The 26,214-nt window shown below is 37.9% G+C and overlaps 2 protein-coding genes across 2 annotated transcripts; both read left to right on the forward strand.

Annotated features, from left to right (window-relative positions):
- The first annotated feature begins 579 nt into the window (after positions 1-579).
- On the forward strand, positions 580-2,464 carry LOC145889090 (uncharacterized). Its single transcript, XM_082979973.1, has 3 exons — positions 580-606; positions 1,929-2,012; positions 2,113-2,464. Coding segments are annotated over exons 1-3 (438 nt in total). The 5' UTR covers positions 580-604.
- A 12,503-nt stretch (positions 2,465-14,967) lies between these two features.
- LOC145889094 (adhesion G protein-coupled receptor E4-like) lies at positions 14,968-15,763 on the forward strand. Its single transcript, XM_082979977.1, has 2 exons — positions 14,968-15,448; positions 15,534-15,763. Exons 1-2 carry the CDS (start codon positions 14,968-14,970, stop codon positions 15,761-15,763), a joined length of 711 nt encoding a protein of 236 aa, XP_082836103.1.
- Positions 15,764-26,214: the final 10,451 nt, after the last annotated feature.

The following is a 26,214-nucleotide window of genomic DNA, read 5'->3' on the forward strand; positions in this document are numbered from 1 at the left end:
CCTATGGCAGCAAGAAATGCACTATAATTTACTTTTGGCATCAATTGTAGCACGTTTAATTTTTTTGATGTGTTGAGTTGAAAAAAAAAGATTTTTACTGATTTTTCCCAAAAAATATTAGGATTTTGCTGTGTAACATTATGTTTAATTACAGGGAACGGTGTGAATATACAGGGAATAAATCTCACAGGTGAAGCAATTCAGTTTAAGTTTGAACTTAAAGCAACTTTATTTAGACAAAAACTTTCCTGCTTTCTTTAAACAAACATATTTTAGATTTAAGTTAATCGTGAAACAAAGCTTGTCTTGCTTCACGCTATAACGGTAAATACATTAAACTTCAGAGCTTAACTGTACTGGAAGTGGATGCTGTATGACGTCAATCAACAGTGCTTCGTTTCTGGTTCACACTGAACCCCAACCACATGTCAACGTAAAAATCCAATTCCTACAACCAGGTGAAATTTGTCACACCGTTTCGAGTAATTTTATCGCTATAACTATTTATCAGCAAAGCAGTGTTAACTATTCGTTTGTTTTGTGCAGGATCAACTCCCCTTGTTCAAGGTTTGGGTTATGTAATCTCGATACAAGGATACGAAAAATGTGAGTAAATCTTCGTAATAGTGATTTTGTCTGAAGAAACAAGTTCAACAAAATATCTCCGTACAAATATAATTTGATCAGATTACAAGAATATTTAATTTCAAATCTTGCCAATAACAAGTAATGGTTTTTATGGCAACACACAAACAACATGAGTGAACAAATACTGTCTAGATTCAAAATGTTGTCTGTGTGTATCTACGTATTATTGAATAAAGTTTTATAAGTTTTAACATGAAGTCGGAAATACGATTAAAATTGTGATGAAAACATGTGAAAAAAATCAAAATTAAACTACTGCGCCAACGCAAAATTAAAATGACTAAATTTACCTAAGGGAACTTTTCAATCACAAGCACATATGTAAAAAAGTTCCTCATGGACAATCGATCAAATCTTCGAGATGGCTTTATCAAATATTAAATGCTGATATAATTTATGTAGGAATGTGTATTGTTTGTTTGTTTGAACTGCGTGTTCAACTGCGATATGCGTTTCCCTGACTCCGGACTCCTCTTCGTAACTAACCAAACTTGTGTTAGTTTGTTTTATTCACCAAGACGAAAGATATATGTTCAGAAATACAATTCAGCCCCAAGAGTAGAATATACAGACGTTGATTCTACGCTAAAGGCGTACCAAAATGTAGAATGGAATGTTGAAACTACACTAGGCAGAAGCCCAGCGCAGAGTAGCGATTCCACGATGTGGAATGAATTTCGGGCCACAGAAACCAGAGATTTAAAGACAATCAAAACAGTGTAAGAATGTCGTCGCGTGAGCTACGATACTATCATTATGCGATTACGATCAATTCTTCCTGGGCAGTTCCGAGAACTGTGGTATTTATCTGGGCGGTACAAAACTGCAAGTCACTCTCCATTACCTAATGGAAAATTACGTAAATGTGAACACTACGTCACAGCATAAACGTTACACTTAATGATTGCAAAATATGTTATGTCATGTCTATCGCTCAATCCTTGCAATAGAGTGTTTCCACGCATATTTTCCTGGTTATCTAGGTGAAAAAGCAGTATTTTTAACACAATCCATTTATTTATGTGTTATGAATAGTGGGTGTCGGATTAAACAATATTAGGTTATTGCAATATCGACCAAGTCGTCTAATCGTAATAATATATATATTTCTCCCATCATCTAAAAACAACAAACATAAAACAAGGGTAAACGTTCTTAACAAAAAACGCTGTTCCGAAGTTTTATTTGTTATGAAACAAAAACATACTGTGATGAAATGAAAACTCATGTTTGTTTTTGTTGATTTCCTACATGAAGTTTAATTGCGTTCATTATTGCAGGTTTCCCAGGGATTTCCCCCTCATTCGCACCAGTTTACTTGTCACAAGATCCATCCACTTGCCTCAATCTATCACTTTACTGCAGTAAGTGATTTTAACAAAATCAAATCAAAACATAAAAAAATACCTAGTCAAATTTTACGGAAGCAATTTTTGTTACCGTTCCCAATTAAACATTTTTCAGATTTTTCACTAAATTTGCAAACAACGAAAATCCCACCGACAACTCTACAAGCAACGACAACATCAACATTCCCAACCACTCAACTCCTAACTGCACAAGCGTCCACAACCACCATCCCAACAACCAACCAACAAACCACCATTCCAATAACCAACCAAGCAACCACCATCCCAACAATCAACCAACCAACCACCAACCCAATAACCAACCAACCAACCACCAACCCAATAACCAACCAAGCAACCACCATCCCAACAATCAACCAACCAACCACCAACCCAATAACCAACCAATCAACCACCAACCCAATAACCAACCAATCAACCACCAAACCCACTACAAGCTGGAATGAAAGTATTCCCAGTGGGTTGACACAGAATCCAATGAAAAATGTTTTAAATCTATTTATTGGCTTAAAATAAACCTTGGCACCTACAAGTGGTAACAAAATGGATCACAAATTTTGAAGAAGTTATGGCATAAATTTGCAGCACGTGTTTGCTCATAATTTTTTAAATATGCATTGTTATGGAAGCAGTAAATGCTTGGTTTGTAACCAAATGAGCAAACACGTGCTGTTTTTCTTGAGAGTTAAAAAACAATAAAGAGTTGTTGTAGCTACAAACTAAGAAACTCAACATAACATTTGAACAGGTTTGCAAAGTAATCTGACTTCTATACAACCGGCTAACTCGGGTGATTTAATAAACATCGATCAACTTGTGGAAAATATCACCCGATTATCTCAAACTTCAAACATAATCACTTTCCACAATGGTAATGCCCAACTCTACTTCAATCATACGATATTGAACGGTACCCAGACCCAACTCACTGCCAATATCTTGCTTGGTTCAACTCGCATCGACTTAACGTTGGAAACAAACGGAGCAAACCAAGTCGCATTTTCAGTTCTCCACTTAAAGATTCCAGAGGATGTGGAGGTTGAAGGTCCGACTGACCAAGTTGGCTCCCTCGCCACAACACGTTACATAGCCATCAAAAATACGAGCTACATTGTTATTGTCGGTTTGAACGTGGACTCAATTCCACGACGTGCACAGCCTGAAAAAGTAAAACTCAACAATCAACTGCAAGGCAACGTTAGATTCGTCCTTCCTACCACGTCACCACAATCAGTGTGCGACGAAATTGAAAACATGAAGAAAAACGGAAGCAACCAGAAAATCTCCCAACTTTCTCCCAGATGCGCATTCTTTGATGTAGCAGCGTCTTTATATTCGGATGAGGGCTGTACCACCGAAGTAAGCCCTGATCACGTGACGTGCAGTTGCAACCACCTCACTGTTTTCTCCGTCCTCCTGGCGGTAAAATCCATCGTCGTTCCATACGGTGTTAAGGCAAGTACACATATAATATTTCATTCATAATTACACCTTGTGCTTTATAAAATCAGTCAGTTCCGTTACATTCAAACTTAAAAAAACTTGGTCGATGTCGTTTTTTGGAAATACTTGAAACATTTATGACTTCTAAATGTATTAATTGTTCCAGATTACAACATACGTTACAGAATCAACATCCGTCTTCTTCCTCCTGCTCACTGCAATCATCCTGGTCTGTTTCAATGAGGGAGGGAACAGAATTTACATCCAGATATGTTTGACGTCATCACTTCTGCTTCTTCACGGTGTCAACTTATTGCACGATATTATCGTCACGCATGATCAGCCATGCATGGCGTTTACAGTGCTAAACCATTTCTTCTTGATGTGTTCAGGTAAAGTTTTTTAAATAACAACAAATCCAACAATTTAAGAAAGCTTTTCTCACCATAGGAATGTGGTTTCTCATCGAGGGAGTACGAATCTTTATGGCTATCTCCAATCCAATCAATTTTCGGTCACAAAATTCCAAAGATCGGCTGAAGTACTTTATGACCTTAGGGTGGCTTCTTCCCGTCTTCATTGTGGGAATATCCGCACCTGTGGGATTCCACTTCGGCGTCTACATGAAACCACAGCCTTATTACGAGGCGTGCCACCAATATCAAAACAACACTTCACCGATTCCCAAGTACGACAGATGCTGGTTGGCTCCCAATACTCCGGTTTTCTACACTTCCGTCATCACTCCTCTTGTTCTCGTCCTTCTCATCAACCTCCTCATTATCGTAAAGACATCGTATGTTAACTTTACCTCCCGGAAGATGCGGAATAGAGGAAAAGATCCTGATCAGGAAGATGCAAAGAGAGCTGGAAAGACATTCATTTTCCTCTTCTTGATGCTCGGTGGAACCTGGAGCTTGGCATTCTTCACAGGTGAGTTACGGTGAATCTAAAATCTACAAATTTTCCCTCTAATTTAATCCGTCATATGAATTGCTCGCCCTCTTCTAAAGTAAAATATCTTAATCTGTTTCAGGAATTGGAAACGAAATCTCGAACGAAGTTTTCATGTACATTCACAGCGTGGTGAACGGGATGCAAGGATTCGTATTGTTTCTTATCTACTGCGTCATGAATGACGTCATCAGAAATCGCTTAATTGGTGACAAAATGAACCGAATAATAGCAGATAGAAGTACAGGCAGCATACCTACCGAAGATACGCGCGTGCGTTAAAAAGGTTTTGCAGCGCTTGAGTAAATAATATTTTGAGTATGGGTTTTGTGTGTACAAATACAGATCGTTTGTTCGTTTCAACATTGTTGTATAAATATTAGTAAGTATATTTTGTGTCACTCGTGCCCCTTTGTCTGGTTTCAATGCGCCATTGCAGTGATATGTATGTATGTAATGCACCAGCTTTATGCTTCAAATCCCTTGTTATTCTCCGTTGTTGCTATGTACCTTGTATTACACAGAATTTGTTTAATTGTGACAATGTGATAGGCATAATATACGGAATAAGCAACTGTGAAAGTGTTTCGCATTACGTTGATCTACAGGTTAAGGCAGATGCACTTTAAACGTGAGGCAGCAGCAACAGTTGATTTTTCGCAGTCCTCAATCGGCAAAAAACTCATTAATTTAAGTTGATTTAATCAAGTTAATGACGGATCGGAAATGGCGGTCACCTTTGTGTACACTCGGCCGGTAGAAAATCTATCAAAATAGAAATTGATTCGACTGCAATGCGTTTATCTTTGCGGAGGTATTGCGGAGTTGACAAGCGTAACGTCTTGATTGATTGTAAGATTTTATTGATTTAAGTAAAGTCTACCATGTTGCAATAACAAAATATTTCACGCTGTGTTTTGATAGATCACCCACTATAGGACCACTACACCTTGTATATTTATGTGAGCCTTTTTTTACCATTGTTTATTTGGAATCACTTTGGAATGTTTTTATGAATACTGTTAGCTTTAAATTAGATACATGCATGCCATAATTTTCATCTTATATACGCAGAAGAGTCATAATTACCAATTAGAGCTGCAGACAAGTGTACGCACTGTTTCGACCTGCAAGGTCTCATCAGTGCAGCTGATAACTGTGACACAGACTAACCCGTAGACTACTAGACACACAGATTTCCACTTTGTGGTACCTGTTCGGTTGTTAACCGCGGAAGCAAACTTCATGCAAAGACTATACAAACATGGATTTGTTTGTCCAAAGAAACACTTCTTCAGAACAACTTACAAACAATGATTCATTCGCATTATGCTGTTATTTTTGGCAAGGATTTAATTGTTTCAGTTAATTGTCTGTTAAATAGCCAGCAGTTTAACTTGCGATTGCGCGACCGATCGGCTGTTCCGGTACGGAAAGCGCTTGGTTTTCCTACTTCATTTCTGCTTCTCAACATTCGGTTGAAGTACTGACAAAAGATGTCGAAAAAACGGTGACGGTTCTTCGCACTTTATCAATGATTTACGATTTCCATCGGTTTGAGAAGTCCAAAATGCGTTTTCTGTGGAAACATTTGGAGTTAATGAATATTTCCCTACCTGTGCCAATGCCCCTAAGCTGTAGAATGTCAGTATCGCATTATGACCAATGTGAGTTTTAACTTTTCCTGGAAGATCCTAATTCCAACACAATCCGACCTTTTCGAAATTGAAAAATAGTTTCTTCACCAACAATCATCACATAAGATAGCAATGTATTCAATGCCGCAGTCGACATCCTCCACGTATCAGAATTAGGAAGGCAGCTTTGTGAAAAGTACCGAATTAGGTAGAAGGGTTAATTGGGGGTTAAAATTGCCACCCAAAAACATCTGACCGTTTAAAATTGCAAAGCTGCCGAAATAATTCCGTAACAGTATCGCATACAAGTTTAACCAAAATTTTGTTCTTGATGTGGATCGTGATTTTCTATTATTGGAACAACGACAAAGATATATTTATGTATTTCTTCAATACGCCATGTCAGTCTGAGGTCTACAACTTAATTGCTGGTGCACTGTTTTGGACAGGCTGACTGTTAAAACCCTTTTTTTTGCACGAGTTTTGCGAGCATAATATATTTACTAGTATATCTAATTTTGGTATTTGCATTTCAATTCAGTGAAATGTTGATTAGTGAAAGTATTTAATAGATGCAAGTTATAACTGCAGCTACTTTAGCAGTTAAATGGATTCTGCAATTTATCAGCAGTTAAATCGCAGTAGCGCACAGGATTTAACCACGTCATTTCCATTTTTAACTCTTTGGAGTTGGAACTGCGCTTTATAAATGACCGTTGACACTTAATACTCAGTTACCCGACGCAACGTAAACCAAAGCAAAAAAGGTAAACAAACCCAGAAAATGTATGCTCGTGTGCGCCATAATGTGGATAAAATTCATTCCTGCACAATCCAACGCGGAATAGTTACCATGCTTTCGCATAGCAAAACAGGATTGCCCCACTAAGTAGGCCCTTTATATTTGGCGATCTCAGCTCTCGTATTCCATGAAACTTGGGAACTTTTAATGAAAATGTATATTGCCTTCCTGTTTGTACAATACATATTAAAAAGTATTTACCTGTAACTTTTATTGACCGGTTTCGATGAACCATTGCAGTAACGTGCAGCAAGTTTCATGCCCTTGTGCAATTCTCGAATGTTTCTGTGAGTACTTAAGTTGGCTTAATCGGTATCTTTGTTGTCGCTATGTGCCGTGTTTTACTATGTGTTGAGTTTGGGATGAGGTTGCTTGGTTAAACACAATTGCGCAACTTGCTTGTAACCACAGGCACAATAACAGAAATAAATACCTGTAGTAAATATCCTTTTGCATTCGGTGCAACTCTGAGCAGCTTCTTACAAAGCAAGTTATGCTAGCAGTTGTTTTTTTGTACTCGATCATTAAAGGCGTGAAAGTAATTAATCAAGTTGATAGCTGGTCGGAAATGACGGTCACCCTGCGTTAAACGCGTCCATTGGAAAATGTATAATAATGGAAATCTGTTGGATCGCAATCGATTCACATTTGCGATATTTCATGGTTGACAAACAAGTCATTTTGATTCATTACATGATTTTAACAGTGTAAATTAATATAATGTTTTTGTTGCTGCCAGGCATATTGTAACTTAATAATCTGTTCTTCTGACAAAGATAAAACGTAACTTTATTCACCGACGTTTCGCCTGTTATTCAACAAGGCTTCCTCAAGGTAATGGTACAGCACACAGGCGAAACGTCGGTGAATAAAGTTACGTTTTATCTTTGTCAAAAGAACAGATTATTATGTTATATTATAGATAGTTCGCAAACAACCAAAATCTCACTGACAACACTACCAGCAACGACAATATCAACATTCCAAACCACTTTTGGTTGTTTGCGAACTATCTATAATATAACTTAATAATCTGTTCTTCTGACAAAGATAAAACGTAACTTTATTCACCGACGTTTCGCCTGTTATTCAACAAGGCTTCCTCAAGGTAATGGTACAGCACACAGGCGAAACGTCGGTGAATAAAGTTACGTTTTATCTTTGTCAGAAGAACAGATTATTAAGTTATATTATAGATAGTTCGCAAACAACCAAAAGTGGCCAACCAACCAACCAACCAACCAACCAACCAACCAACCAACCAACCAACCAACCAACCAACCAACCAACCAACCAACCAACCAACCAACCAACCAACCAACCAACCAACCAACCAACCAACCAACCAACCAACCAACCAACCATAAAAGGTGATGCGACGTGTTAAGAATGAATAGAGTTGATATGAGTGGTGTTTCATCGTTGTCGTGAATGTTAGTTTGTTTGCATAAAACTCTTGGTGCGTTTGTTTGCTATCAGTTATTTTTGGAATGTTGTGCACCTTGGAAACCTGTAATATGAAGTGCTCCTTGTATCCACATTTAATTCAATGCTGCCGTACGTTTTACGTTGGTTGAACCATTTGTTGTTCCATCTCACTGGTAAATAGCAAACACTCGCAAATGAACGCTGATGCTCCCTCCACAAATTTGTGGTAATTATTCCGGATTTTCTGCATGGAGCGCAAGTAAAGCGAGTTTACCATTCTCGTCTTCTTGTTATTAACGCGACGAACGCTCGTCATTTGTCTTTTGTGCTGTTGTGGATCGCTCACGACAAAACTTTTGATGTAGGCTGATTATCAGCATTTAACAATTACACGCAAACATATTTTCACATTTCATCTCAGCAACGTTTACACATTTCTTCTCAGCTTGGTTCAACACCAAGCACACAGATCGGTTGCAATTAAGCTGAATGACACAGAAACTAAAATCTCAAAATAAGAAACAAATACACTTGCTTCAATACATGAATAGTTTTCCTTCAAAAATTTGCACAAAAATGCCGTTTCACAAAAACATCAACAATACATGACATTACATTAAGGCGCTACGTGGCGCTATTGTATCATTTCATTTTTTTTAACCTCACAGTATGTATGCTACATTTAGTCGGCAATAGAACAACCTTTCTTCGTTTGTCGCGTGACTTTCTATATATGCGTGTTGCACTAAGCGTATTGTCATATGTGAAGCCTGCTGACGAGTTTGTCCTGTTGAGTGGCAGATGTTGTTTTATATGTTATTGAAAGTATTTGATACAACAGTATTAATTAAATAGTGTTGAGGATTTCAAAACAGCTTTGTTTTAGGTTATTGTTTTTGCTCAATTGTAGAACCGGTTTATTACACCAGACGTGCATTTCCTTCTGTGTTTGGTAGCCGACCTGTTACATTTGTATTTATTGCGTGAAAATGTATTTGTAAATAAAACTCGAAATTAAAAGCAAGCTTGTTGGGGAAAAAATTAAGACGCAATTTTGTTGTGAAAGCAGAATTCATACGAACATGAAGTTTCCAGTTGTTGTCTTACCGTTTAACCGGTGTCGTGACGTCATTAAAACACGTCATATTGCAGTGATATCATTTCTGCTTGTGTTGTTCACGGGAGCATATCAATTAGACCCGTCTGACTATTGTGGTTAGTTTGTCACTTTTGTTTCTGGATGCACAACATTTGTGAATTGTTATGGTGGCTTTATATCCAACACTCTACGATGAGATAAAATGTCGTCGAGAGTGGTTCTGTCGAAAACGCGATTCTAAAATATAACAATGCGAGGTAATAGGAGCGGGTTTGAGTGGAGAAATGACGAAAACACGCGCGCTGTTCCTTTCACGTCATCAACATTCCAGTTAAATTTTCAACGCAACAAGACTGAAGCCACACGATTTAATACAATTACTGAATGAATACACAGTGAATTGCGACAAAGGATTCAGTTTGAAGCCTGAGGTTGGTTTGGCACAAGAGGTGTGATATGCAAGGAGCGGTAGTGTTGGTGTTTGTTCCCTTCTGCAGTTGCTTATTGTCAAGAACAGTGGTTTTATGCTTTCTTGAACTGGTGACTCATTCATAATCTACGTAATACGATAATTCGTCATTTATCACTGCAACAGTAAGAAGGTTACGCAGTTTATTATAGAAAGAAAATAACTCCAAACCCTCCAAGTTAGCCTGCGACGCCCCAGAAACACAAAAACGGCGCACCATTGGGAGCCTCTGGTCAAACAAATCTAATAATTTATGAAATGATTTAAGGTGATTTGTACCATGGAAATGCAATGTATTAAATGGAGAAAAATTTGTTTAGTTAAGCCAACACTCCTAATATTGTAATTCCACATTGGTTTTGTACAGCTTGCAATTATGTTCCCCCACTCGAGAATGAAGATGGTAAATCGTTGTGTTCTGCGTCAAAAAATTCGTGACGTAGTTCTGGTTCGTTACGTCACTGCTTTGGTTTTAATCTATTCATTATTTGGTGGAGTTTTAACCCTCGATCCGTCGGATTACTGCGGTAAGTTCGTTTAAAAATTAAGTCGGTGCCGAAGTTTTCTTGAAACTGAAACTAAATCCATCTTCGCATTTTTTATCTGATTTTGAAAGTATTTTGAAAAAAAGGTGGCATTATTTATGTTTATTGGGTTAAAATAGAATGCTGTTGTGTTTCAGGTCGTGGACCGAGAGATTGCGTCGTCCTCCTGTGTGACTACACCGGTGGAACGACATTTCCCTGTGGTAAATATTTACTATTTTTAGCCATTTTTAGGAACTATTGGCATAAAGCAAAGAAATGTGTTTACGAACAATATATGTATATGGTTTCAATATTTCGTGTATGCGCCAAAAGTGTGCGACGTTTTTATCGTTAAATTAAAAAATGTGTGAGGTGACTCCGTAATATTTGACGCTAAGAAACAAAATAATCCAACAACGTTGTACATGCTGCTCACCTTTTGATGATAACTCAACCAATACGAAGCTAGGAAAGCTATAGTTTGTTTGATAAAACATTTCCAGATTGAAATGAAAAGTTCCTTTTAACATTTTCAGTTTTCGCTCCTCGAAACGAATCACACAAAGTTTACAATGGATCTGGTGGGGTTTGTAAGTAAACTCTTGTTACGTCGTTGACGTTTGGTTTGGATATTAAGCTTGAACTACTTGGTTGTTGGTTAAGGCAGTTTATGATTGAAGGCGGTGTGGAAAAATTCGTGTGAAAATCGTCGGATGAGTCGAACTAACCGAGATTATTAATTCGGGGACGATTGGGCCACAAAGAACCGGAGTATCGTTTTTTTGTTTCGATAAAAAGCCAAATAAGTGGCAAGTGGCAAGCGGAAGGCGACAGCCGGATCTAGTCAAAAGGACTTGTCCATGTATCGTTTCTAAAACCGAAAACTAAAAATATACTCAAAACAAAGCATTCTATTGACCTCAATGAGAAAATAGTATTCAGACTGCGTTACGTACATTTTAAACTATTCCGTTTTGCTTCATAGTATTTGCGTGTGTCCCATACAATAACATGGCAGTACTGCTTCGGTTTAATGTGGATAAGCTGAGTTTTTATAAACTTCAAACGTTGTCGTTTCATTGCAGGGAATAGTAACACCAACATACAAAACCTAAATATAGCAGGTAAATTATTTATTTCAACTTTAACCAGAATTTTCCCGATAAAGTTCAACTGTTAATGTAGAACATACGTGCACTGGTAGTGGATGTTGTATGACTTCCATCAATGACGCCCTTCATTCACCTCTACCTCCCGTCAACGTATTGATGCAGTTCTTGACCGGAGGTAAGCACAATTAGAGTTAAAACATTTCATATCTTTGCTGTTCCTTAAAACACCCAACAGACTTACCATGCAAATCATATTAAATGTGCAAAGCTTCGGCGCTTTAAAGTTAAGGCAAAGCTGCAAAGTTTAAACTGCACAGTTTACAAGACATAATTCGGAATATTGAAAATTTATCCTTTCACAGAGTTTCTCACCAAATCTGTTTCAAAAATATATCACTAATGGTTTCTGCATTTCTTGCACTAAAAGTTATTTGCAGTACTTGGTTATGCTGAATCACAGCTATGTATTTTTGTGAGAGGTTTATCGGGCGACATCTGGCGTATAAACAAAGGATTTTATCTTATGTTTTTCATAACGCCTGCCATATCTTAGCATGATTGTTTCGAATGGATTGTTTTGGTTGATTTTTACGTCATGGAGAACCTTAGATTTATCTGCGAGCCACATGCCGTCATCAAAAGAGCGAAATCTGGTTCGCTTGCTATAGGTTCCCGACCTCTGGTTTAGCCCGAAAGTTGTATTGACGTGGCATGGGAAGTTATTTGTAACTTATTGAAAAGTAATTTCACAGGTTGAGCACTAAACAAATCGGAACGTTTGAGTCAAACCTAGAAAGAAAATTTCACATATAGGTCATTTTTCAAATAAAAATTGGGCAATATTCACATTCATTCATGTTGGTGGGTGCATGTACCTATCAAAATGTTAAAAACTTCACTTTATGAGAGGCAACAGGTTTGTCAAAACTAATTCAAATAAAACCAATTGCCGACCACTTTGTTTTGAGGTGAAATGGCCAGATGACAATTTATATTTTCCATGTCAACAGCATTATTTTGATTAAATGAAACTACATAAAGTATGCAAAAGCTGTAAGATATAACGTTGTCATGGTCAAATGTTTAACTTACCATTAGCTTTTCCCATCCATATAGCACTATATCTCTGATAATATATCTTTCATAGACACAGATCTTGTCTGTTAATCTGTGATGTCACTACAACTTCATAAAACGACCTCCATTTGATAAAATTTAATTTAAATAAATGCTGTGATTAATATCCCCAAAAACGTTTTCTGTGCCACATCAAACTTCAATTTGCAACACCTAAACCTTGGACGTACAATCTATTTTCGAAGCTTGCGGGTTTGAACTAAATCAAAATGATTTCGCCGGCGTGTAAGCCCAGCAACCAAGTCGAGCCCTCGCAAGCCCGCGACTTGTGACCAAACGCTCACGCTTCCAAGCTTTCTCGCGAGCTTGCGACCGCGGCAAAATGAAACAAACAAAGCGTGAGTTTGGACCCGGACCTAAAAATAAGCCTTTGTTTACGTCGGGAAAGTTTGTGGTATGATTTTAGAAAAGAGATGGAAACATAAAATTTTAAGTAACATACAAACCCTTTAATGACCTAAATAATTACATTAACTGAACAAAAAAATGCTCATGCATGAGAATTTCCCGCACAAGCAACTTTCTACCATAGAAATATACTTGTGCATATAGTTGTCATTTAAGTCTTTCTGAGCAGATAACATCCTTTTTTTGTATATATGAGGAATTTTTACACACACCTTTTTTATTGTAAAGTCTGTTATAGTTGCAATAAAATATACCTAATGAGAAACAATGCTAACCCTTTATAATTGCAGGATCCATCCCCAGTGTTCCAGGTTCGGGATATACAATTTCCATACAAGGATATGAAAAGTGTAAGATACATTGGTTCATTAACATTGACTGTGGAATATATGCTCGATTACAGTGAAAGTAAAAATGCTTAAACTTGTTGCAATGCAGTTTTGAAAACACAGTAGGGCGTACAATCAAAGCTTGGCATGTCACATTATCCGGTTTAAACAATATTTAAAACAACTTTTTGTTTTGCAACTAACAACTCATCATAAAGTTTATATAGGGATTTGGGAATCTTAATCAAAATATCTTTACTTTATTCGCAATTCCTGCTATTTAAAAAAATATGCTTTTATTTGTTGGTTTCTTACATCAAGTTTAATTGTGTTCATTATTACAGGTTTCCCAGGTTACTCATATGCCGCAGCTCTTTTATCACATGAACCAACCACCTGCCTCAATCTATCACTTTACTGCAGTAAGTGAACTCTCAAAATACAAAAATATACGGTCAAATTTTATTAAAGCAATTTTTGTTATGGGTCTCCCATTAAAAAATATTACAGATTTTTCACTAAATTCGCAAACAACCAACATCCCACTGACAACTCTACAATCAACGACAATTAACCAACCAACCACCATCCCAATAACAAACCAACTATCGACCACAACAAACACCAATTGGAATGAACTTTTCGTAGTGAGTACATATTTTCTAAAACTTGAACATCCTCAAAAAAATGTTTAAATACGGAGCAAACCAAGTCGCATTTTCAGTTCTCCAGTTTAAGATTCCAGAGGATTTGGAGGTTGAAGGTCCGAATGACCAAGTTGGTTACCTCGCCACAACACGTTACATAGCCATCAAAAATACGAGCTACATTGTTATTATCGGTTTGAACGTGGACGAAATTTTCCCACCTCTTGGAAAAGCAAAACTCAACAATCATCTGCAAGGCAACGTGAGATTCGTCCTTCCTACCACGTCACCACAATCAGCGTGCGACGAAATTGAAAACATGAAGAAAAACGGAAGCAACCAGAAAATCTCCCAACTTTCTCCCATATGCACATTCTTCGACGGAGCAGTGTCTTTATATTCGGATGAGGGCTGTACCACCGAAGTAAGCCCTGATCACGTGACGTGCAGTTGCAACCACCTCACTGTTTTCTCCGTCCTCCTGGCGGTAAAATCCATCGTCGTTCCACACGGTGTTAAGGTAAGTGGACGTATATTGCTTCGTTCATATGTTTGTATCTTGTGCTTGAATCATTCAGTTCCATTATATTGACAGATGATGAATTGGTTTAAGGTCGTGTTTTGGAAATGTTTAAAACAGTTATGACTTCTTGATGTATTAATTGTTCCAGATTACAACATACGTCACAGAATCAACATCCGTCTTCTTCCTCCTGCTCACCGCAATCATCCTGCTCTGTTTCAATGAGGGAGGGGACAGAATTTACATCCAGATAAGTTTGACGTCATCACTTCTGCTTCTTCACGGTGTCAATTTATTGCACGATATTATCGTCACGCACGATAAGCCATGCATGGCGTTTACAGTGCTAAACCATTTTTTCTTGATGTGTTCAGGTAAAGATGTTTAAATAACAACAAATCAAACAGTTTACAGAGCCTTTTCTTACCATAGGAATGTGGTTTCTGATCGAGGGAATACGACTCTTCATGGCTACCTCCAATCCAATCGACTTCCAAGCCCAGGATTCAAAAAAACGACTGAAGTACTTTATGACCTTCGGGTGGCTTCTTCCAGCCTTGATTGTGGGAATATCCGCACCAACAGGATTCCACTTTGGCGTCTACATGAAACCACAGCCTTATTACGAGGCGTGCCACCAATACCAAAACAATACTTCACCAATTCCCAAGTACGACAGATGCTGGTTGGCTCCCAAAACTCCGGTTTTCTACACTTCCGTCATTACTCCTCTTGCTCTCGTCCTTCTCATCAACCTCTTCATTATCGGGAAAACATCTTATGTAGCATTAACCTCCCGAAGAATGCGGAACAGAGGAGATGACCCTGATCAGGAGGATGCAAAGAGAGCTGCAAAGACGTTCATTTTCCTCTTCCTGATGCTCGGTGGAACCTGGAGCTTGGCATTGTTCACTGGTGAGTTTCGATATTCTCAGAATTTCTTCGTGTGAATCTATTCTCCAAAATTATGTGAGTTATAAAAAAACGTAATCTTTTTCAGGAATTGGAAACGAAATCTCGAACGAGATTTTCATGTACATTCACAGCTTGGTGAACGGGATGCAGGGATTCGTCCTGTTTGTTATCTACTGCATAATGGATGACGCCATCAGAAAGCGCTTCCTTCCCGACAATAAGAAACCGAAACGTGATGGTAGAAGTGGAGGAAACGTTGCTATGGAAGATATGCGTGTACGTGAGGAGGTGATGCAACGTATTAACAATGAGTAGAGTGGATTTGAGTGGGAAATATCGTCTTTGCTCATCACTGAGTATTTGTGTCTTTCCAACTTGTATCAATATATTTGTGCTACAAGTTTTCCAAGTTCTGATGTAAATTTGCTTCAGTGCGGATTTTCACAAACGTTTGTTTTTGAATTCTGAAACGTTTTTGTCATTGACTTGTGTGTTCGTTTAAACTTCATAACCTGTGTGTTCTTCAGTGTTCTTAGAGATTCTGTGCATGTTTTTGAATGATTGTCTTTTTTGTAGATGTAAGTTGTTGTCATGAAAGGCGATGCAACGTATTAACAATGAGTAGAGTTGATATGAGTGGTATTTCATCGTTGTCATGAATGTTAGTTTGTTTGCATAAAACTTTTTATACATTTGTTCGCAATCAGATATTTTCGGAATTTTGTGCACCTTGGAAACCTGCAATATTAAGTTCTCCAGAAATGACGCACTTGGAACCCAAAATAAGTTGGATAGAGACAGAATTAAAGATTGTCTCCTTGTATCTACATTTTATTCGATGCATTCGTATATTTTACATTAGTTTTACCATTTGTTGTTTCATCTCACTGGTAAACAGCAGTCGCACGCAAATGAACGCTGATGGTCCCTCCACAAATTTGTTGTAATTATTCCGGATTTCTTCCATGGAGAGCGAGTAAAGCGAGTTTACAATTCTCGTCTTCTTGTTATTAACGCACATGACGAACGCTTGTCGCGTTTTGTCGCAACAATTTATCCTATCACATTTTATGACAACATGATGACGTAAACGAAATGAACCCAATTGCCGATGTGGAAAGTTTTATAATGTCGCAGTTGCTTTGTTATATTATGTTGGGTTGTTGGTCGTTTTATTGTGTTTTCCGCGAGAAAATTTATTATACGGGCAAATCATACATGTTGCTTGAAAATAATAACAGCCAATACCAACCAACCAACTACCTACGTATGGTTTTTGGCAGCTATTGACAATATGTGTGTTTGTTGTCTTCTAACGAAACAATGTTCTGTCAGCATATTGGGCAAGGGTTGAACAGCACTCTTTTGGTATTGTTGACTAACGTTCCGAAATGGGGCGTCAGGTGCATTGCAGAGTCCGTTTAACACTATCGAAAGCTCGTGTAAGTTGACTTCTTTTATTTTTGCAAGATATATCTTTTCCTAATCAGTATACGAATCAAAGGGAACAATCTTGTCGTGTTAATGCATTCGTTTGATCGTACGACGGAACTTAACTTTGGCTAAAGACGGTTGTTTTCGCCGCAACTGAAATAAATCCAGTGGGATTGTGATGACGAAATATCAGCGCGCGTCATCTCTATCGTTCACAAACTGAAGAGCAACGAAAACTGAGACCATCTGGAAGTGATAAAGGTGGAAATGTTGAAAACATCGGAGCAGCCATGAAAGTTTTCCCCATGCTCTTCTTTGTTCTGGGGGTTCCCCTTATCTTTGCGTTCATTATTACAGGTTTCCCAGGGAACTTATTATGCATCAACTTTCTTTAAACAACAACCAGGCACTTGTATCAATCTATAACTTTATCACAGCAAGTGATTTACAAAAGAAATAAACTAATCACAGACCAGAAGTTGAAGGAAATTGTCAACTCGTCCAACGCAGTGGAAATCTCCTATCTGAACTTGACACAAGTCAAAAACGAAACCGTCATCATCAAAAACGCCACAGGTAAAGCCAAAGCGACTCTTTCCAGCACTTCCTTCAGTGGGTTGACACCAGTTGGAACAGGGGATGGGGCGAATCGATTTTAAGAAGTTATTTTGCGTCTTGTCTTCGACACATTGGCTGTTTTAGTGGATGTATAACTGGAACAACGAAAATGCTTAAATTATCATGACTTCGTTTATGTAAGGATCGATCAGCGTGGTCTGTCTCGTCGTAACCATAGCAACGTTGACGTCGGTGCGGAAGAAAGTTCGCAGTGATCGAACCGTTGTGCAGATAAACCTCTCAATCTCGCTGTTGTGTTTTCACGTGCTCAATATCGTCAACGAGTGGGCGCTAGAGAGCAAGGAAGCTTGTGTGTTTGTGACGTTGGTGACATACTGCAACAAAGTTTACATAAAATCCTGCATATGTGCCAGAAAATGGAATTAAACGAGCCGCCGTAATGTCCTCAACGTATCAAAAAATACCAAACTTTTGACTGCACGTTGGTTTATAATGACTTGTTAAAAAAATTGTTCACCCTCTTTTGTTCCCAGGAATTTGGATGTTGCTGGAAGGTCTGACTCTCTATATAAAATCCACCGACCAAATTCTTTCCATGAACAAAAAAGGACAAAGAAAAATCGCACTTGGCAAGCTCCTCCTAGGTTGGGGAATTCCCATGCTTATCGTGGGTCTCTCGGCGGCGATCGGATTTTCCACTGGACGTTACATGGACGAAAGTCAATCACAGCAGTACCGGGAATATCTTCGCTGCTGGGTGGGAAACGATTACAACGCTCTACTCGCGTCTGTGTTCATTCCAATGGCCGTCAGAAAAAAAATGCATGGCAGAATTGTTTTGTGTTGATTGTGTTTGGATTTTAATTTTTCTATTCTACATTTTAGCATTTACCGCAACGAAATGTTGAACTTCGGTTTAAAACTTAGATTTATTTTCATAGAAATACGCACTTGTTAATGTTATTGTCAAATAATCCTAACCCTTATTGGGACAAAAGTCTATACAACTGATGTTAAATTAATTTGCAAATGTTTTCGATTGTAAATCATTGTCAATGCGAAATGCGAGCAACGCTATATCGGTTTGCACAATTAAATACGCCCATAACATCAAACTTATATTCAATTAAAGTTCGTAAAGTTTTCGATAACTCATCACTTTGACGGATGCTTGTGGCTGTTTCAAATCTAAAAAATTCCGCAGTTTCTTATTTCCCTTTAAATCTCATTGATTAAATCAAAATTCCATGTACGTGTTTATGATATGTGTGTATTAATAATGTTGTGGTCATTTACCGCAATGCGGATTGTTACGTGATGCTGTACAACGTTCGAAGATATTGTTCCTTTTAATTTGTTTCTGTGTTTCTGTAACAGAAACTTTTTTTACAACTTTTCTGTACATTTTTGCAATACATTTACCTTTGTAACGTGTAGAGTGTGCAAAAGGGTAGTGACAAGTCATAGCGGTTCACAGCGGTGGTTACTCGTGTAATAGATTGAACTTTACTGCGATTTGCAATGAAATATGGTGGCTTTACTTCCAACACACTATAGTGTATACGGTATACAGTGAGACGAAATGTCACCGAGAGTGCTTCCGTCCGAATCGCGATTCGAAAATATAGCAATGCGAGGTAATAAGAGCGGCTTTGAGTGGAGAAATGACGAAAACACGCGCGCAGTTCCTTTCACGTCATCAACATTCCAGCTACATTTTCAACGCAACGAGACAGAAGCCACACGATTTAGCACAATTTCTGCATGAATACACAGTGAATTGCGACATAGGATTCAGTTTGAAGCTTGAGGTTGGTTTTGCACAGGAGGTGTGATATGCAAGGAGCGGTAGTGTTGGTGTTTGTCCCTTCGGCAGTTTCTTTTTTTGTTTGGACGAAATAAACCACGTAATACAATAATTCGTTATTTATCACTGCAACAGCAAGACGGTTACGCAGTTTATTATAGAAACAAAATTATTCCAAAGCCTCCAAGTAAGCGTGCGACGAACTAGAAACACAAAAAGGTCGCACCATTGGGAGCCTCTGGTCAAACAAATCAAATAATTTATGAAATGATAAGGTGATTTACACCATGGAAATGCAATGAATTAAATGGAGAAAAATTTGTTTAGTTAAGCCGACACTCCTAATATTACAATTCCACATTGGCTTTGTGCAGCTTGCAATTATGTTACCCCACTTGAGAATGAAGATGGTAAATCGTTGTGTTCTACGTCACAAAATTCGTGACGTAGTGCTGGTTCGATACGTCACTGCTTTGGTTTTGATCTGTTCATTATTCGGTGGAGTTTTAACTCTTGATCCGTCGAATTACTGCGGTAAGTTCGTTTAAAAATGAAGTCGGTTTAAATTTGTGTCGAAGTTTTCTTGAAATTGAAACTAAATCCATCTTCGCATTTTTTCTTAGGTATTTTGAAAAAAGGTGGCATTATTTATATTTATTGGATTAAAATAGAATGTTATTGTGTGTCAGGTCGTGGACCTAGAGATTGCGTCGTACTCCTGTGTGACTACAGCGGTGGTGGGACAACGTTTCCCTGTGGTAAATATTAATTGTTTGAAACCATTTTTATGAACTATTGACTTAAAGCGAAAAAATGAGTTTACGAACAATATATGATAAGCAAAGTGGAACCAATAATATCATTTGTCTAAGCTGCAGGCAGCAGCAGTAAATATTTACTATTTTATTGTATCACGGGGCCTGACGGCTCTATTGGTTAAGCATTGCTTGGCCATAGTGTTTCCACCTTGTTTTCTCCGTAAGGTTGCACCTAGTTTGGTGCCCAATGAATAATGAAACCTTTTAGGTCGAAACAGTGGCCATCTGTCTGCAGCTTACACAAATATATATATATGGTTTCAATAATTCGTGTATGCGCCACAAGTGAGTGACGTTTTTATCGTTGAAAAAAATGTGTGGGGTATCTCCGTAATATTTGACGCTGAGAAACAAAATAATCCGACAACGTTGTACATGCTGTTCACTTTTTGTTGATAATACAACCAATATGAAGCTAGGAAAGCTATAGTTTGTTTGATAAAACATTTCCAGATTGAAATGAAAAGTTCCTTTTAACATTTTTAGTTTTCGCTCCTCGAAACGAATCACACAAAGTTTACAATGGATCTGGTGGGGCGTGTAAGTAAACTCTTGTTACGTTGTTGACGTTTGGTTTGGATATTAAGCTTGAACTACTTGGTTGTTGGTTAAGGCAGTTTATGATTGATGGTGGTGTGAACAAATTTGTGTGAAAATCGTCGGATGAGTCGAACTAACCGAGATTATTACTTCGGGGACGATTGGGCAACAGAGAACAGGAGTGTCGTTTTTCTGTTTCGATAAAAATCCAAATAAGTTGCAAGCGGTACGCGACAGCCGGATATAGACAGATAGACTTGTCCATGTTTCGTTACTAATACCGAAAACTAAAAATACACTCAAAACAAAGTATCTATTGACCTCAATGAGAAAATAGTATCCAAACTGCGTTACGTACATTTTAAATTATTCCGTTTTGCTTCATAATATTTGCGTGTGTCCCATACAACAACATGGCAGTGTTGCTTGGGTTTTAGCGTGGATGAGTTGATTTTATTTAAACTACAAACGTTGTTTCATTGCAGGGAATGACGCCAACATACACAGACTAAATATATCAGGTAAATCATTTATTGAAACTTTAACCAGAATTTTACCGACAAAAATTCAACTGTCTCATTGTAGAACATATGTGCACTGGTAGTGGATGTTGTATGACTTCCATCAATGGCCAATCTTTCTTTCCACTTCCTCCTGTCAACGTATTGATGCAGTTCTTGACCGGAGGTAAGAACAATTAGAGTTAAAATATTTCATATCTCTGTTGCTTAAAACACCCACAGACTTATAATGCAAATCGTATGAAGTGTGCAAAGCACGAATTAATGTAATCAAATTTGATAATTATGTTCGTCGCGTTTAAGTTGAGGCAAAGTTTAAAATGGAAAGTATCTTAGACATAATAAGCAATATGGAAAATTTATCCTCTCACAGGGTTTCTCACCAAATCTTTTTTAAAAATATGTCACTAATGGTTCTACATTTCTTGCACTTAACATAGTTATTTGCAGTACTTGGTTATGCTGAATCACAGCTATGAATTTTTGTGGGAGGTTTTTCGGGCGACAACTGGCGCATAAACAAAGGATTTTATCTTATGTTTTTCATAACGCCTGGCATATCTTAGCATGATTGTTTCGAATGGATTGTGTTGGTTGATTGTTACGTTATGGAGAACCTTAGATTTATCTGCGAGTCAGATCCTGTCATCAAAAGAGCGACATGTGGCTCGCGAGCCGTAGGTTCCCGACCTCTGGTTTAGCCCGAAAGTTGTATTGACTTGGATTGGGAAGTTATTTGTAACTGATGCAAAAGTAATTTCAACGTTTGAGTCAAACCGAGAAAGAAAATTTCGCATATAGGTCCTTCTTCAAATAATAATTTGTCACACCTATTCATTGTTAGTGGGTTCACGTACATATCCAAATGATATAAACTTTACCTTATGAGAGGCAGCAGGTTTGTCAAAACTAATTCAAATAAAACCAATTGCCGACCACTCTGTTTTGAGGTGAATAGGCCAGATGACAATTTATATTTTCCATGTCAACAGCATTATTCTGATTAAAAGAAACTACCTAAACTATGTAAAAGCTGTAAGATATAATCTTGTCATGGTCAAATGTTTAACTTACCATCAGTTTCCTCCTACATATACCACTCTATCTCTGGTTATATATCTTTCATAGACACAGATCTTGCCTGTAAAGCTGTGATAGTAACTAGAAATGTCACAAAAACTTCATACAACGACCAAAATTTAATTCAAAAAAACGATGATGTTATGAATTCCCCAATAAAATTTCTGATACCCACATCAAACTTCAATGTACAACACCTAAACCTTGGACGTTCAATCTATTTTCAAAGCTTGCGAGCGTGAGCTAAATCAAAATGATTTCGCCGGCGTATATGCCCAGCGACAATGCTGCCGTATTACGCCGAGCGCTTGCAAGCCCGAGACATTTCGTGACCAAACGCTCACGCTTCCCAGCTTTCTCGCGAGCGTTCGATCGCTGCAATGAAACAAACAAAGCGTGTTTGTGGACCCGGATCTAAAAATAAGCCTTTGTTTACGTCGGGAAAGTTTGTGGTATGATTTCAGAAAAGATACGGTAACATAAAATTGTAAGAAACATACAAACCCTTTGATGACCTAAATATTCAAATGCTTTCTTCCCTTTCAACAAAAATTTCTGTTTTGTTTGAACAAAATTGCACTAACCGAACAAAAAAATGCGCATACATGGTGATTTCCCACCCAAGCAACTTTCTACCATAAAAATATACTTGTGCATATGGTTGTCATTTAAGTCTATATGAGCACATTACAACCTTTTTTGTATATATGAGCAATTTTTACACACACCTTTTTTATTGTAAAGTCTGTTATAGTTGCAATAAAATATACCTAATGAGAAACAATGCTAACCCTTTATAATTGCAGGATCCATCCCCAGTGTTCCAGGTTCGGAATATACAATTTCCATACAAGGATATGAAAAGTGTAAGATACATTGGTTCATTAACATTGACTGTGGAATATATGCTCGATTATAGTGAAAGTAAAAATGCTTAAACTTGTTGTAATGCAGTTTTGAAAACACAGTAGGGCGTACAATCAAAGCTTGGCATGTCACATTATCCGGTTTAAACAATATTTAAAACAACTTTTTGTTTTGTAACTAACCACTCATAATAAAATTTATATCGGGATTTGGGAATCTTAATCAAAATATCTTTACTTTATGCGCAATTCCTACTATTTAAAAAAATATGCTTTTATTTGTTGGTTTTTACATCAAGTTTAATTGTGTTCATTATTACAGGTTTTCCCAATGTTGATCCTCAATACTTATCAACTTACTTATCACATGAACCAACCACTTGCCTCAATCTATCACTTTACTGCAGTAAGTGAACTCTCAAAATCCAAAAAGATGCGGTCAAATTTTATTAAAGCAATTTTTGTTATGGGTCTCCCATTAAAAAATATTACAGATTTTTCACTAAATTCGCAAACAACCAACATCCCACTGACAACTCTACAATCAACGACAATTAACCAACCAACCACCATCCCAATAACAAACCAACTATCGACCACAACAAACACCAATTGGAATGAAATTATTCGTAGTGAGTACATATTTTCTAAAACTTGAACATCCTCAAAAAAATGTTTAAATATATTTATGGCTTGGTAAACCGTGGCACCTACAAAAAACACTAAACAGCAGTTGAAACTGCAAACTAAGAAACTCAACATAACATTTGAACAGGTTTGGAAAGTAATCTGATTTCTATACAACCGGCTAACTCGGATGATTTAACAAACATCGACCAACTTGTTGAGAATATCACCCGATTCTATCAAACTTCAAACACAATCACTTTCTACAATGGTAATGCCCAACTTTACTTCAATCATACGACATTGAATGGTCCTCAGACCCAACTCACTGCCAATATCTTGCTTGGTTCAACTCGCATCGACTTAACGTTGGAAACAAACGGAGCAAACCAAGTCGCATTTTCAGTTCTCCAGTTTAAGATTCCAGAGGATTTGGAGGTTGAAGGTCCGAATGACCAAGTTGGCTCCCTCGCCACAACACGTTACATAGCCATCAAAAATACGAGCTACATTGTTATTGTCGGTTTGAACGTGGACGAAATTTTCCCACCTCTTGGCAAAGCAAAACTCAACAATCATCTGCAAGGCAACGTGAGATTCGTCGTTCCTACCACGTCACCACAATCAGCGTGCGAAGAAATTGTAAACATGAAGAAAAACGGAAGCAACCAGAAAATCTCCCAACTTTCTCCCAGATGCACATTCTTCGACGGAGCAGTGTCTTTATATTCGGATGAGGGCTGTACCACCGAAGCAAGCCCTGATCACATGACGTGCATTTGCAACCACCTCACTGTTTTCTCCGTCCTCCTGGCGGTAAAATCCATCGTCGTTCCACACGGTGTTAAGGTAAGTGGACGTATATTGCTTCGTTCATATGTTTGTATCTTGTGCTTGAATCATTCAGTTCCATTATATTGACAGATGATAAATTGGTATAAGGTCGTGTTTTGGAAATGTTTCAAACATTTATGACTTTTTGATGTATTAATTGTTCCAGACTACAACATACGTCACAGAATCAACATCCGTCTTCTTCCTCCTGCTCACCGCAATCATCCTGCTATGTTTCAATGAGGGAGGGGACAGAATTTACATCCAGATAAGTTTGACGTCATCACTTCAGCTTCTTCACGGTGTCAATTTATTGCACGATATTATCGTCACGCACGATAAGCCATGCATGGCGTTTACAGTGCTAAACCATTTTTTCTTGATGTGTTCAGGTAAAGATGTTTAAATAACAACAAATCAAACAGTTTACAGAGCCATTTCTTACCATAGGAATGTGGTTTCTGATCGAGGGAATACGACTTTTCATGGCTACCTCCAATCCAATCGACTTCCAAGCCCAGGATTCAAAAAAACGACTGAAGTACTTTATGACCTTCGGGTGGCTTCTTCCCGCCTTGATTGTGGGAATATCCGCACCAACAGGATTCCACTTCGGCGTCTACATGAAACCACAGCCTTATTACAAGGCGTGCCACCAATACCAAAACAATACTTCACCAATTCCCAAGTACGACAGATGCTTTTTGGCTTCCAACACTCCGGTTTTCTACACTTCCGTCATCACTCCTCTTGCTCTCGTCCTTCTCATCAACCTCTTCATTATCGGGAAAACATCTTATGTAGCATTAACCTCCCGAAGAATGCGAAACAGAGGAGATGACCCTGATCAGGAGGATGCAAAGAGAGCTGCAAAGACGTTCATTTTCCTCTTCCTGATGCTCGGTGGAACCTGGAGCTTGGCATTCTTCACTGGTGAGTTTCGATATTCTCAATATTTCTTCGTGTGAATCTATTCCCCAAAATTATGTGAGTTATGAAAAAACGTAATCTTTTTCAGGAATTGGAAACGAAATCTCGAACGAGGTTTTCATGTACATTCACAGCTTGGTGAACGGGATACAGGGATTCGTCCTGTTTGTTATCTACTGCATAATGGATGACGCCATCAGAAAGCGCTTCCTTCCCGACAATAAGAAACCGAAACTTGATGACAGAAGTGGAGGAAACGTTGCTATGGAAGATATGCGTGTACGTGAGGAGGTGATGCAACGTATTAACAATTAGTAGAGTGGATTTGAGTGGGAAATATCGTATTTGCTCGACACTGAGTATTTGTATCTTTCCAACTTGTACCAATATATTTGTGCTACAAGTTTTCCAAGTTCTGATGTAAATTTTCTATAGTGCGGATTGTAACAAACGTTTGTTCTTGAATTCTGAAACGTTTTTGTCATTGACTTGTGTGTTCGTTTAAACTTCATAACCTGTGTGTTCTTCAGTGTTCTTGGAGATTCTGTGCATGTTTTTGAATGATTGTCTTTTTTGTAGAAATAAGTTGTTGTCTTGAAAGGTGATGCAACGTATTAGCAATGAATAGAGTTGATATGAGTGGTGTTTCATCGTTGTCGTGAATGTTAGTTTGTTTTCATAAAACTTTTTATACGTTTGTTCGCAATCAGATATTTTCAGAATTTTGTGC

The sequence above is a fragment of the Ascidia mentula genome, chromosome 2 (genome assembly GCF_947561715.1).
Source record: "Ascidia mentula chromosome 2, kaAscMent1.1, whole genome shotgun sequence".
Lineage (NCBI taxonomy): Eukaryota > Metazoa > Chordata > Ascidiacea > Phlebobranchia > Ascidiidae > Ascidia > Ascidia mentula.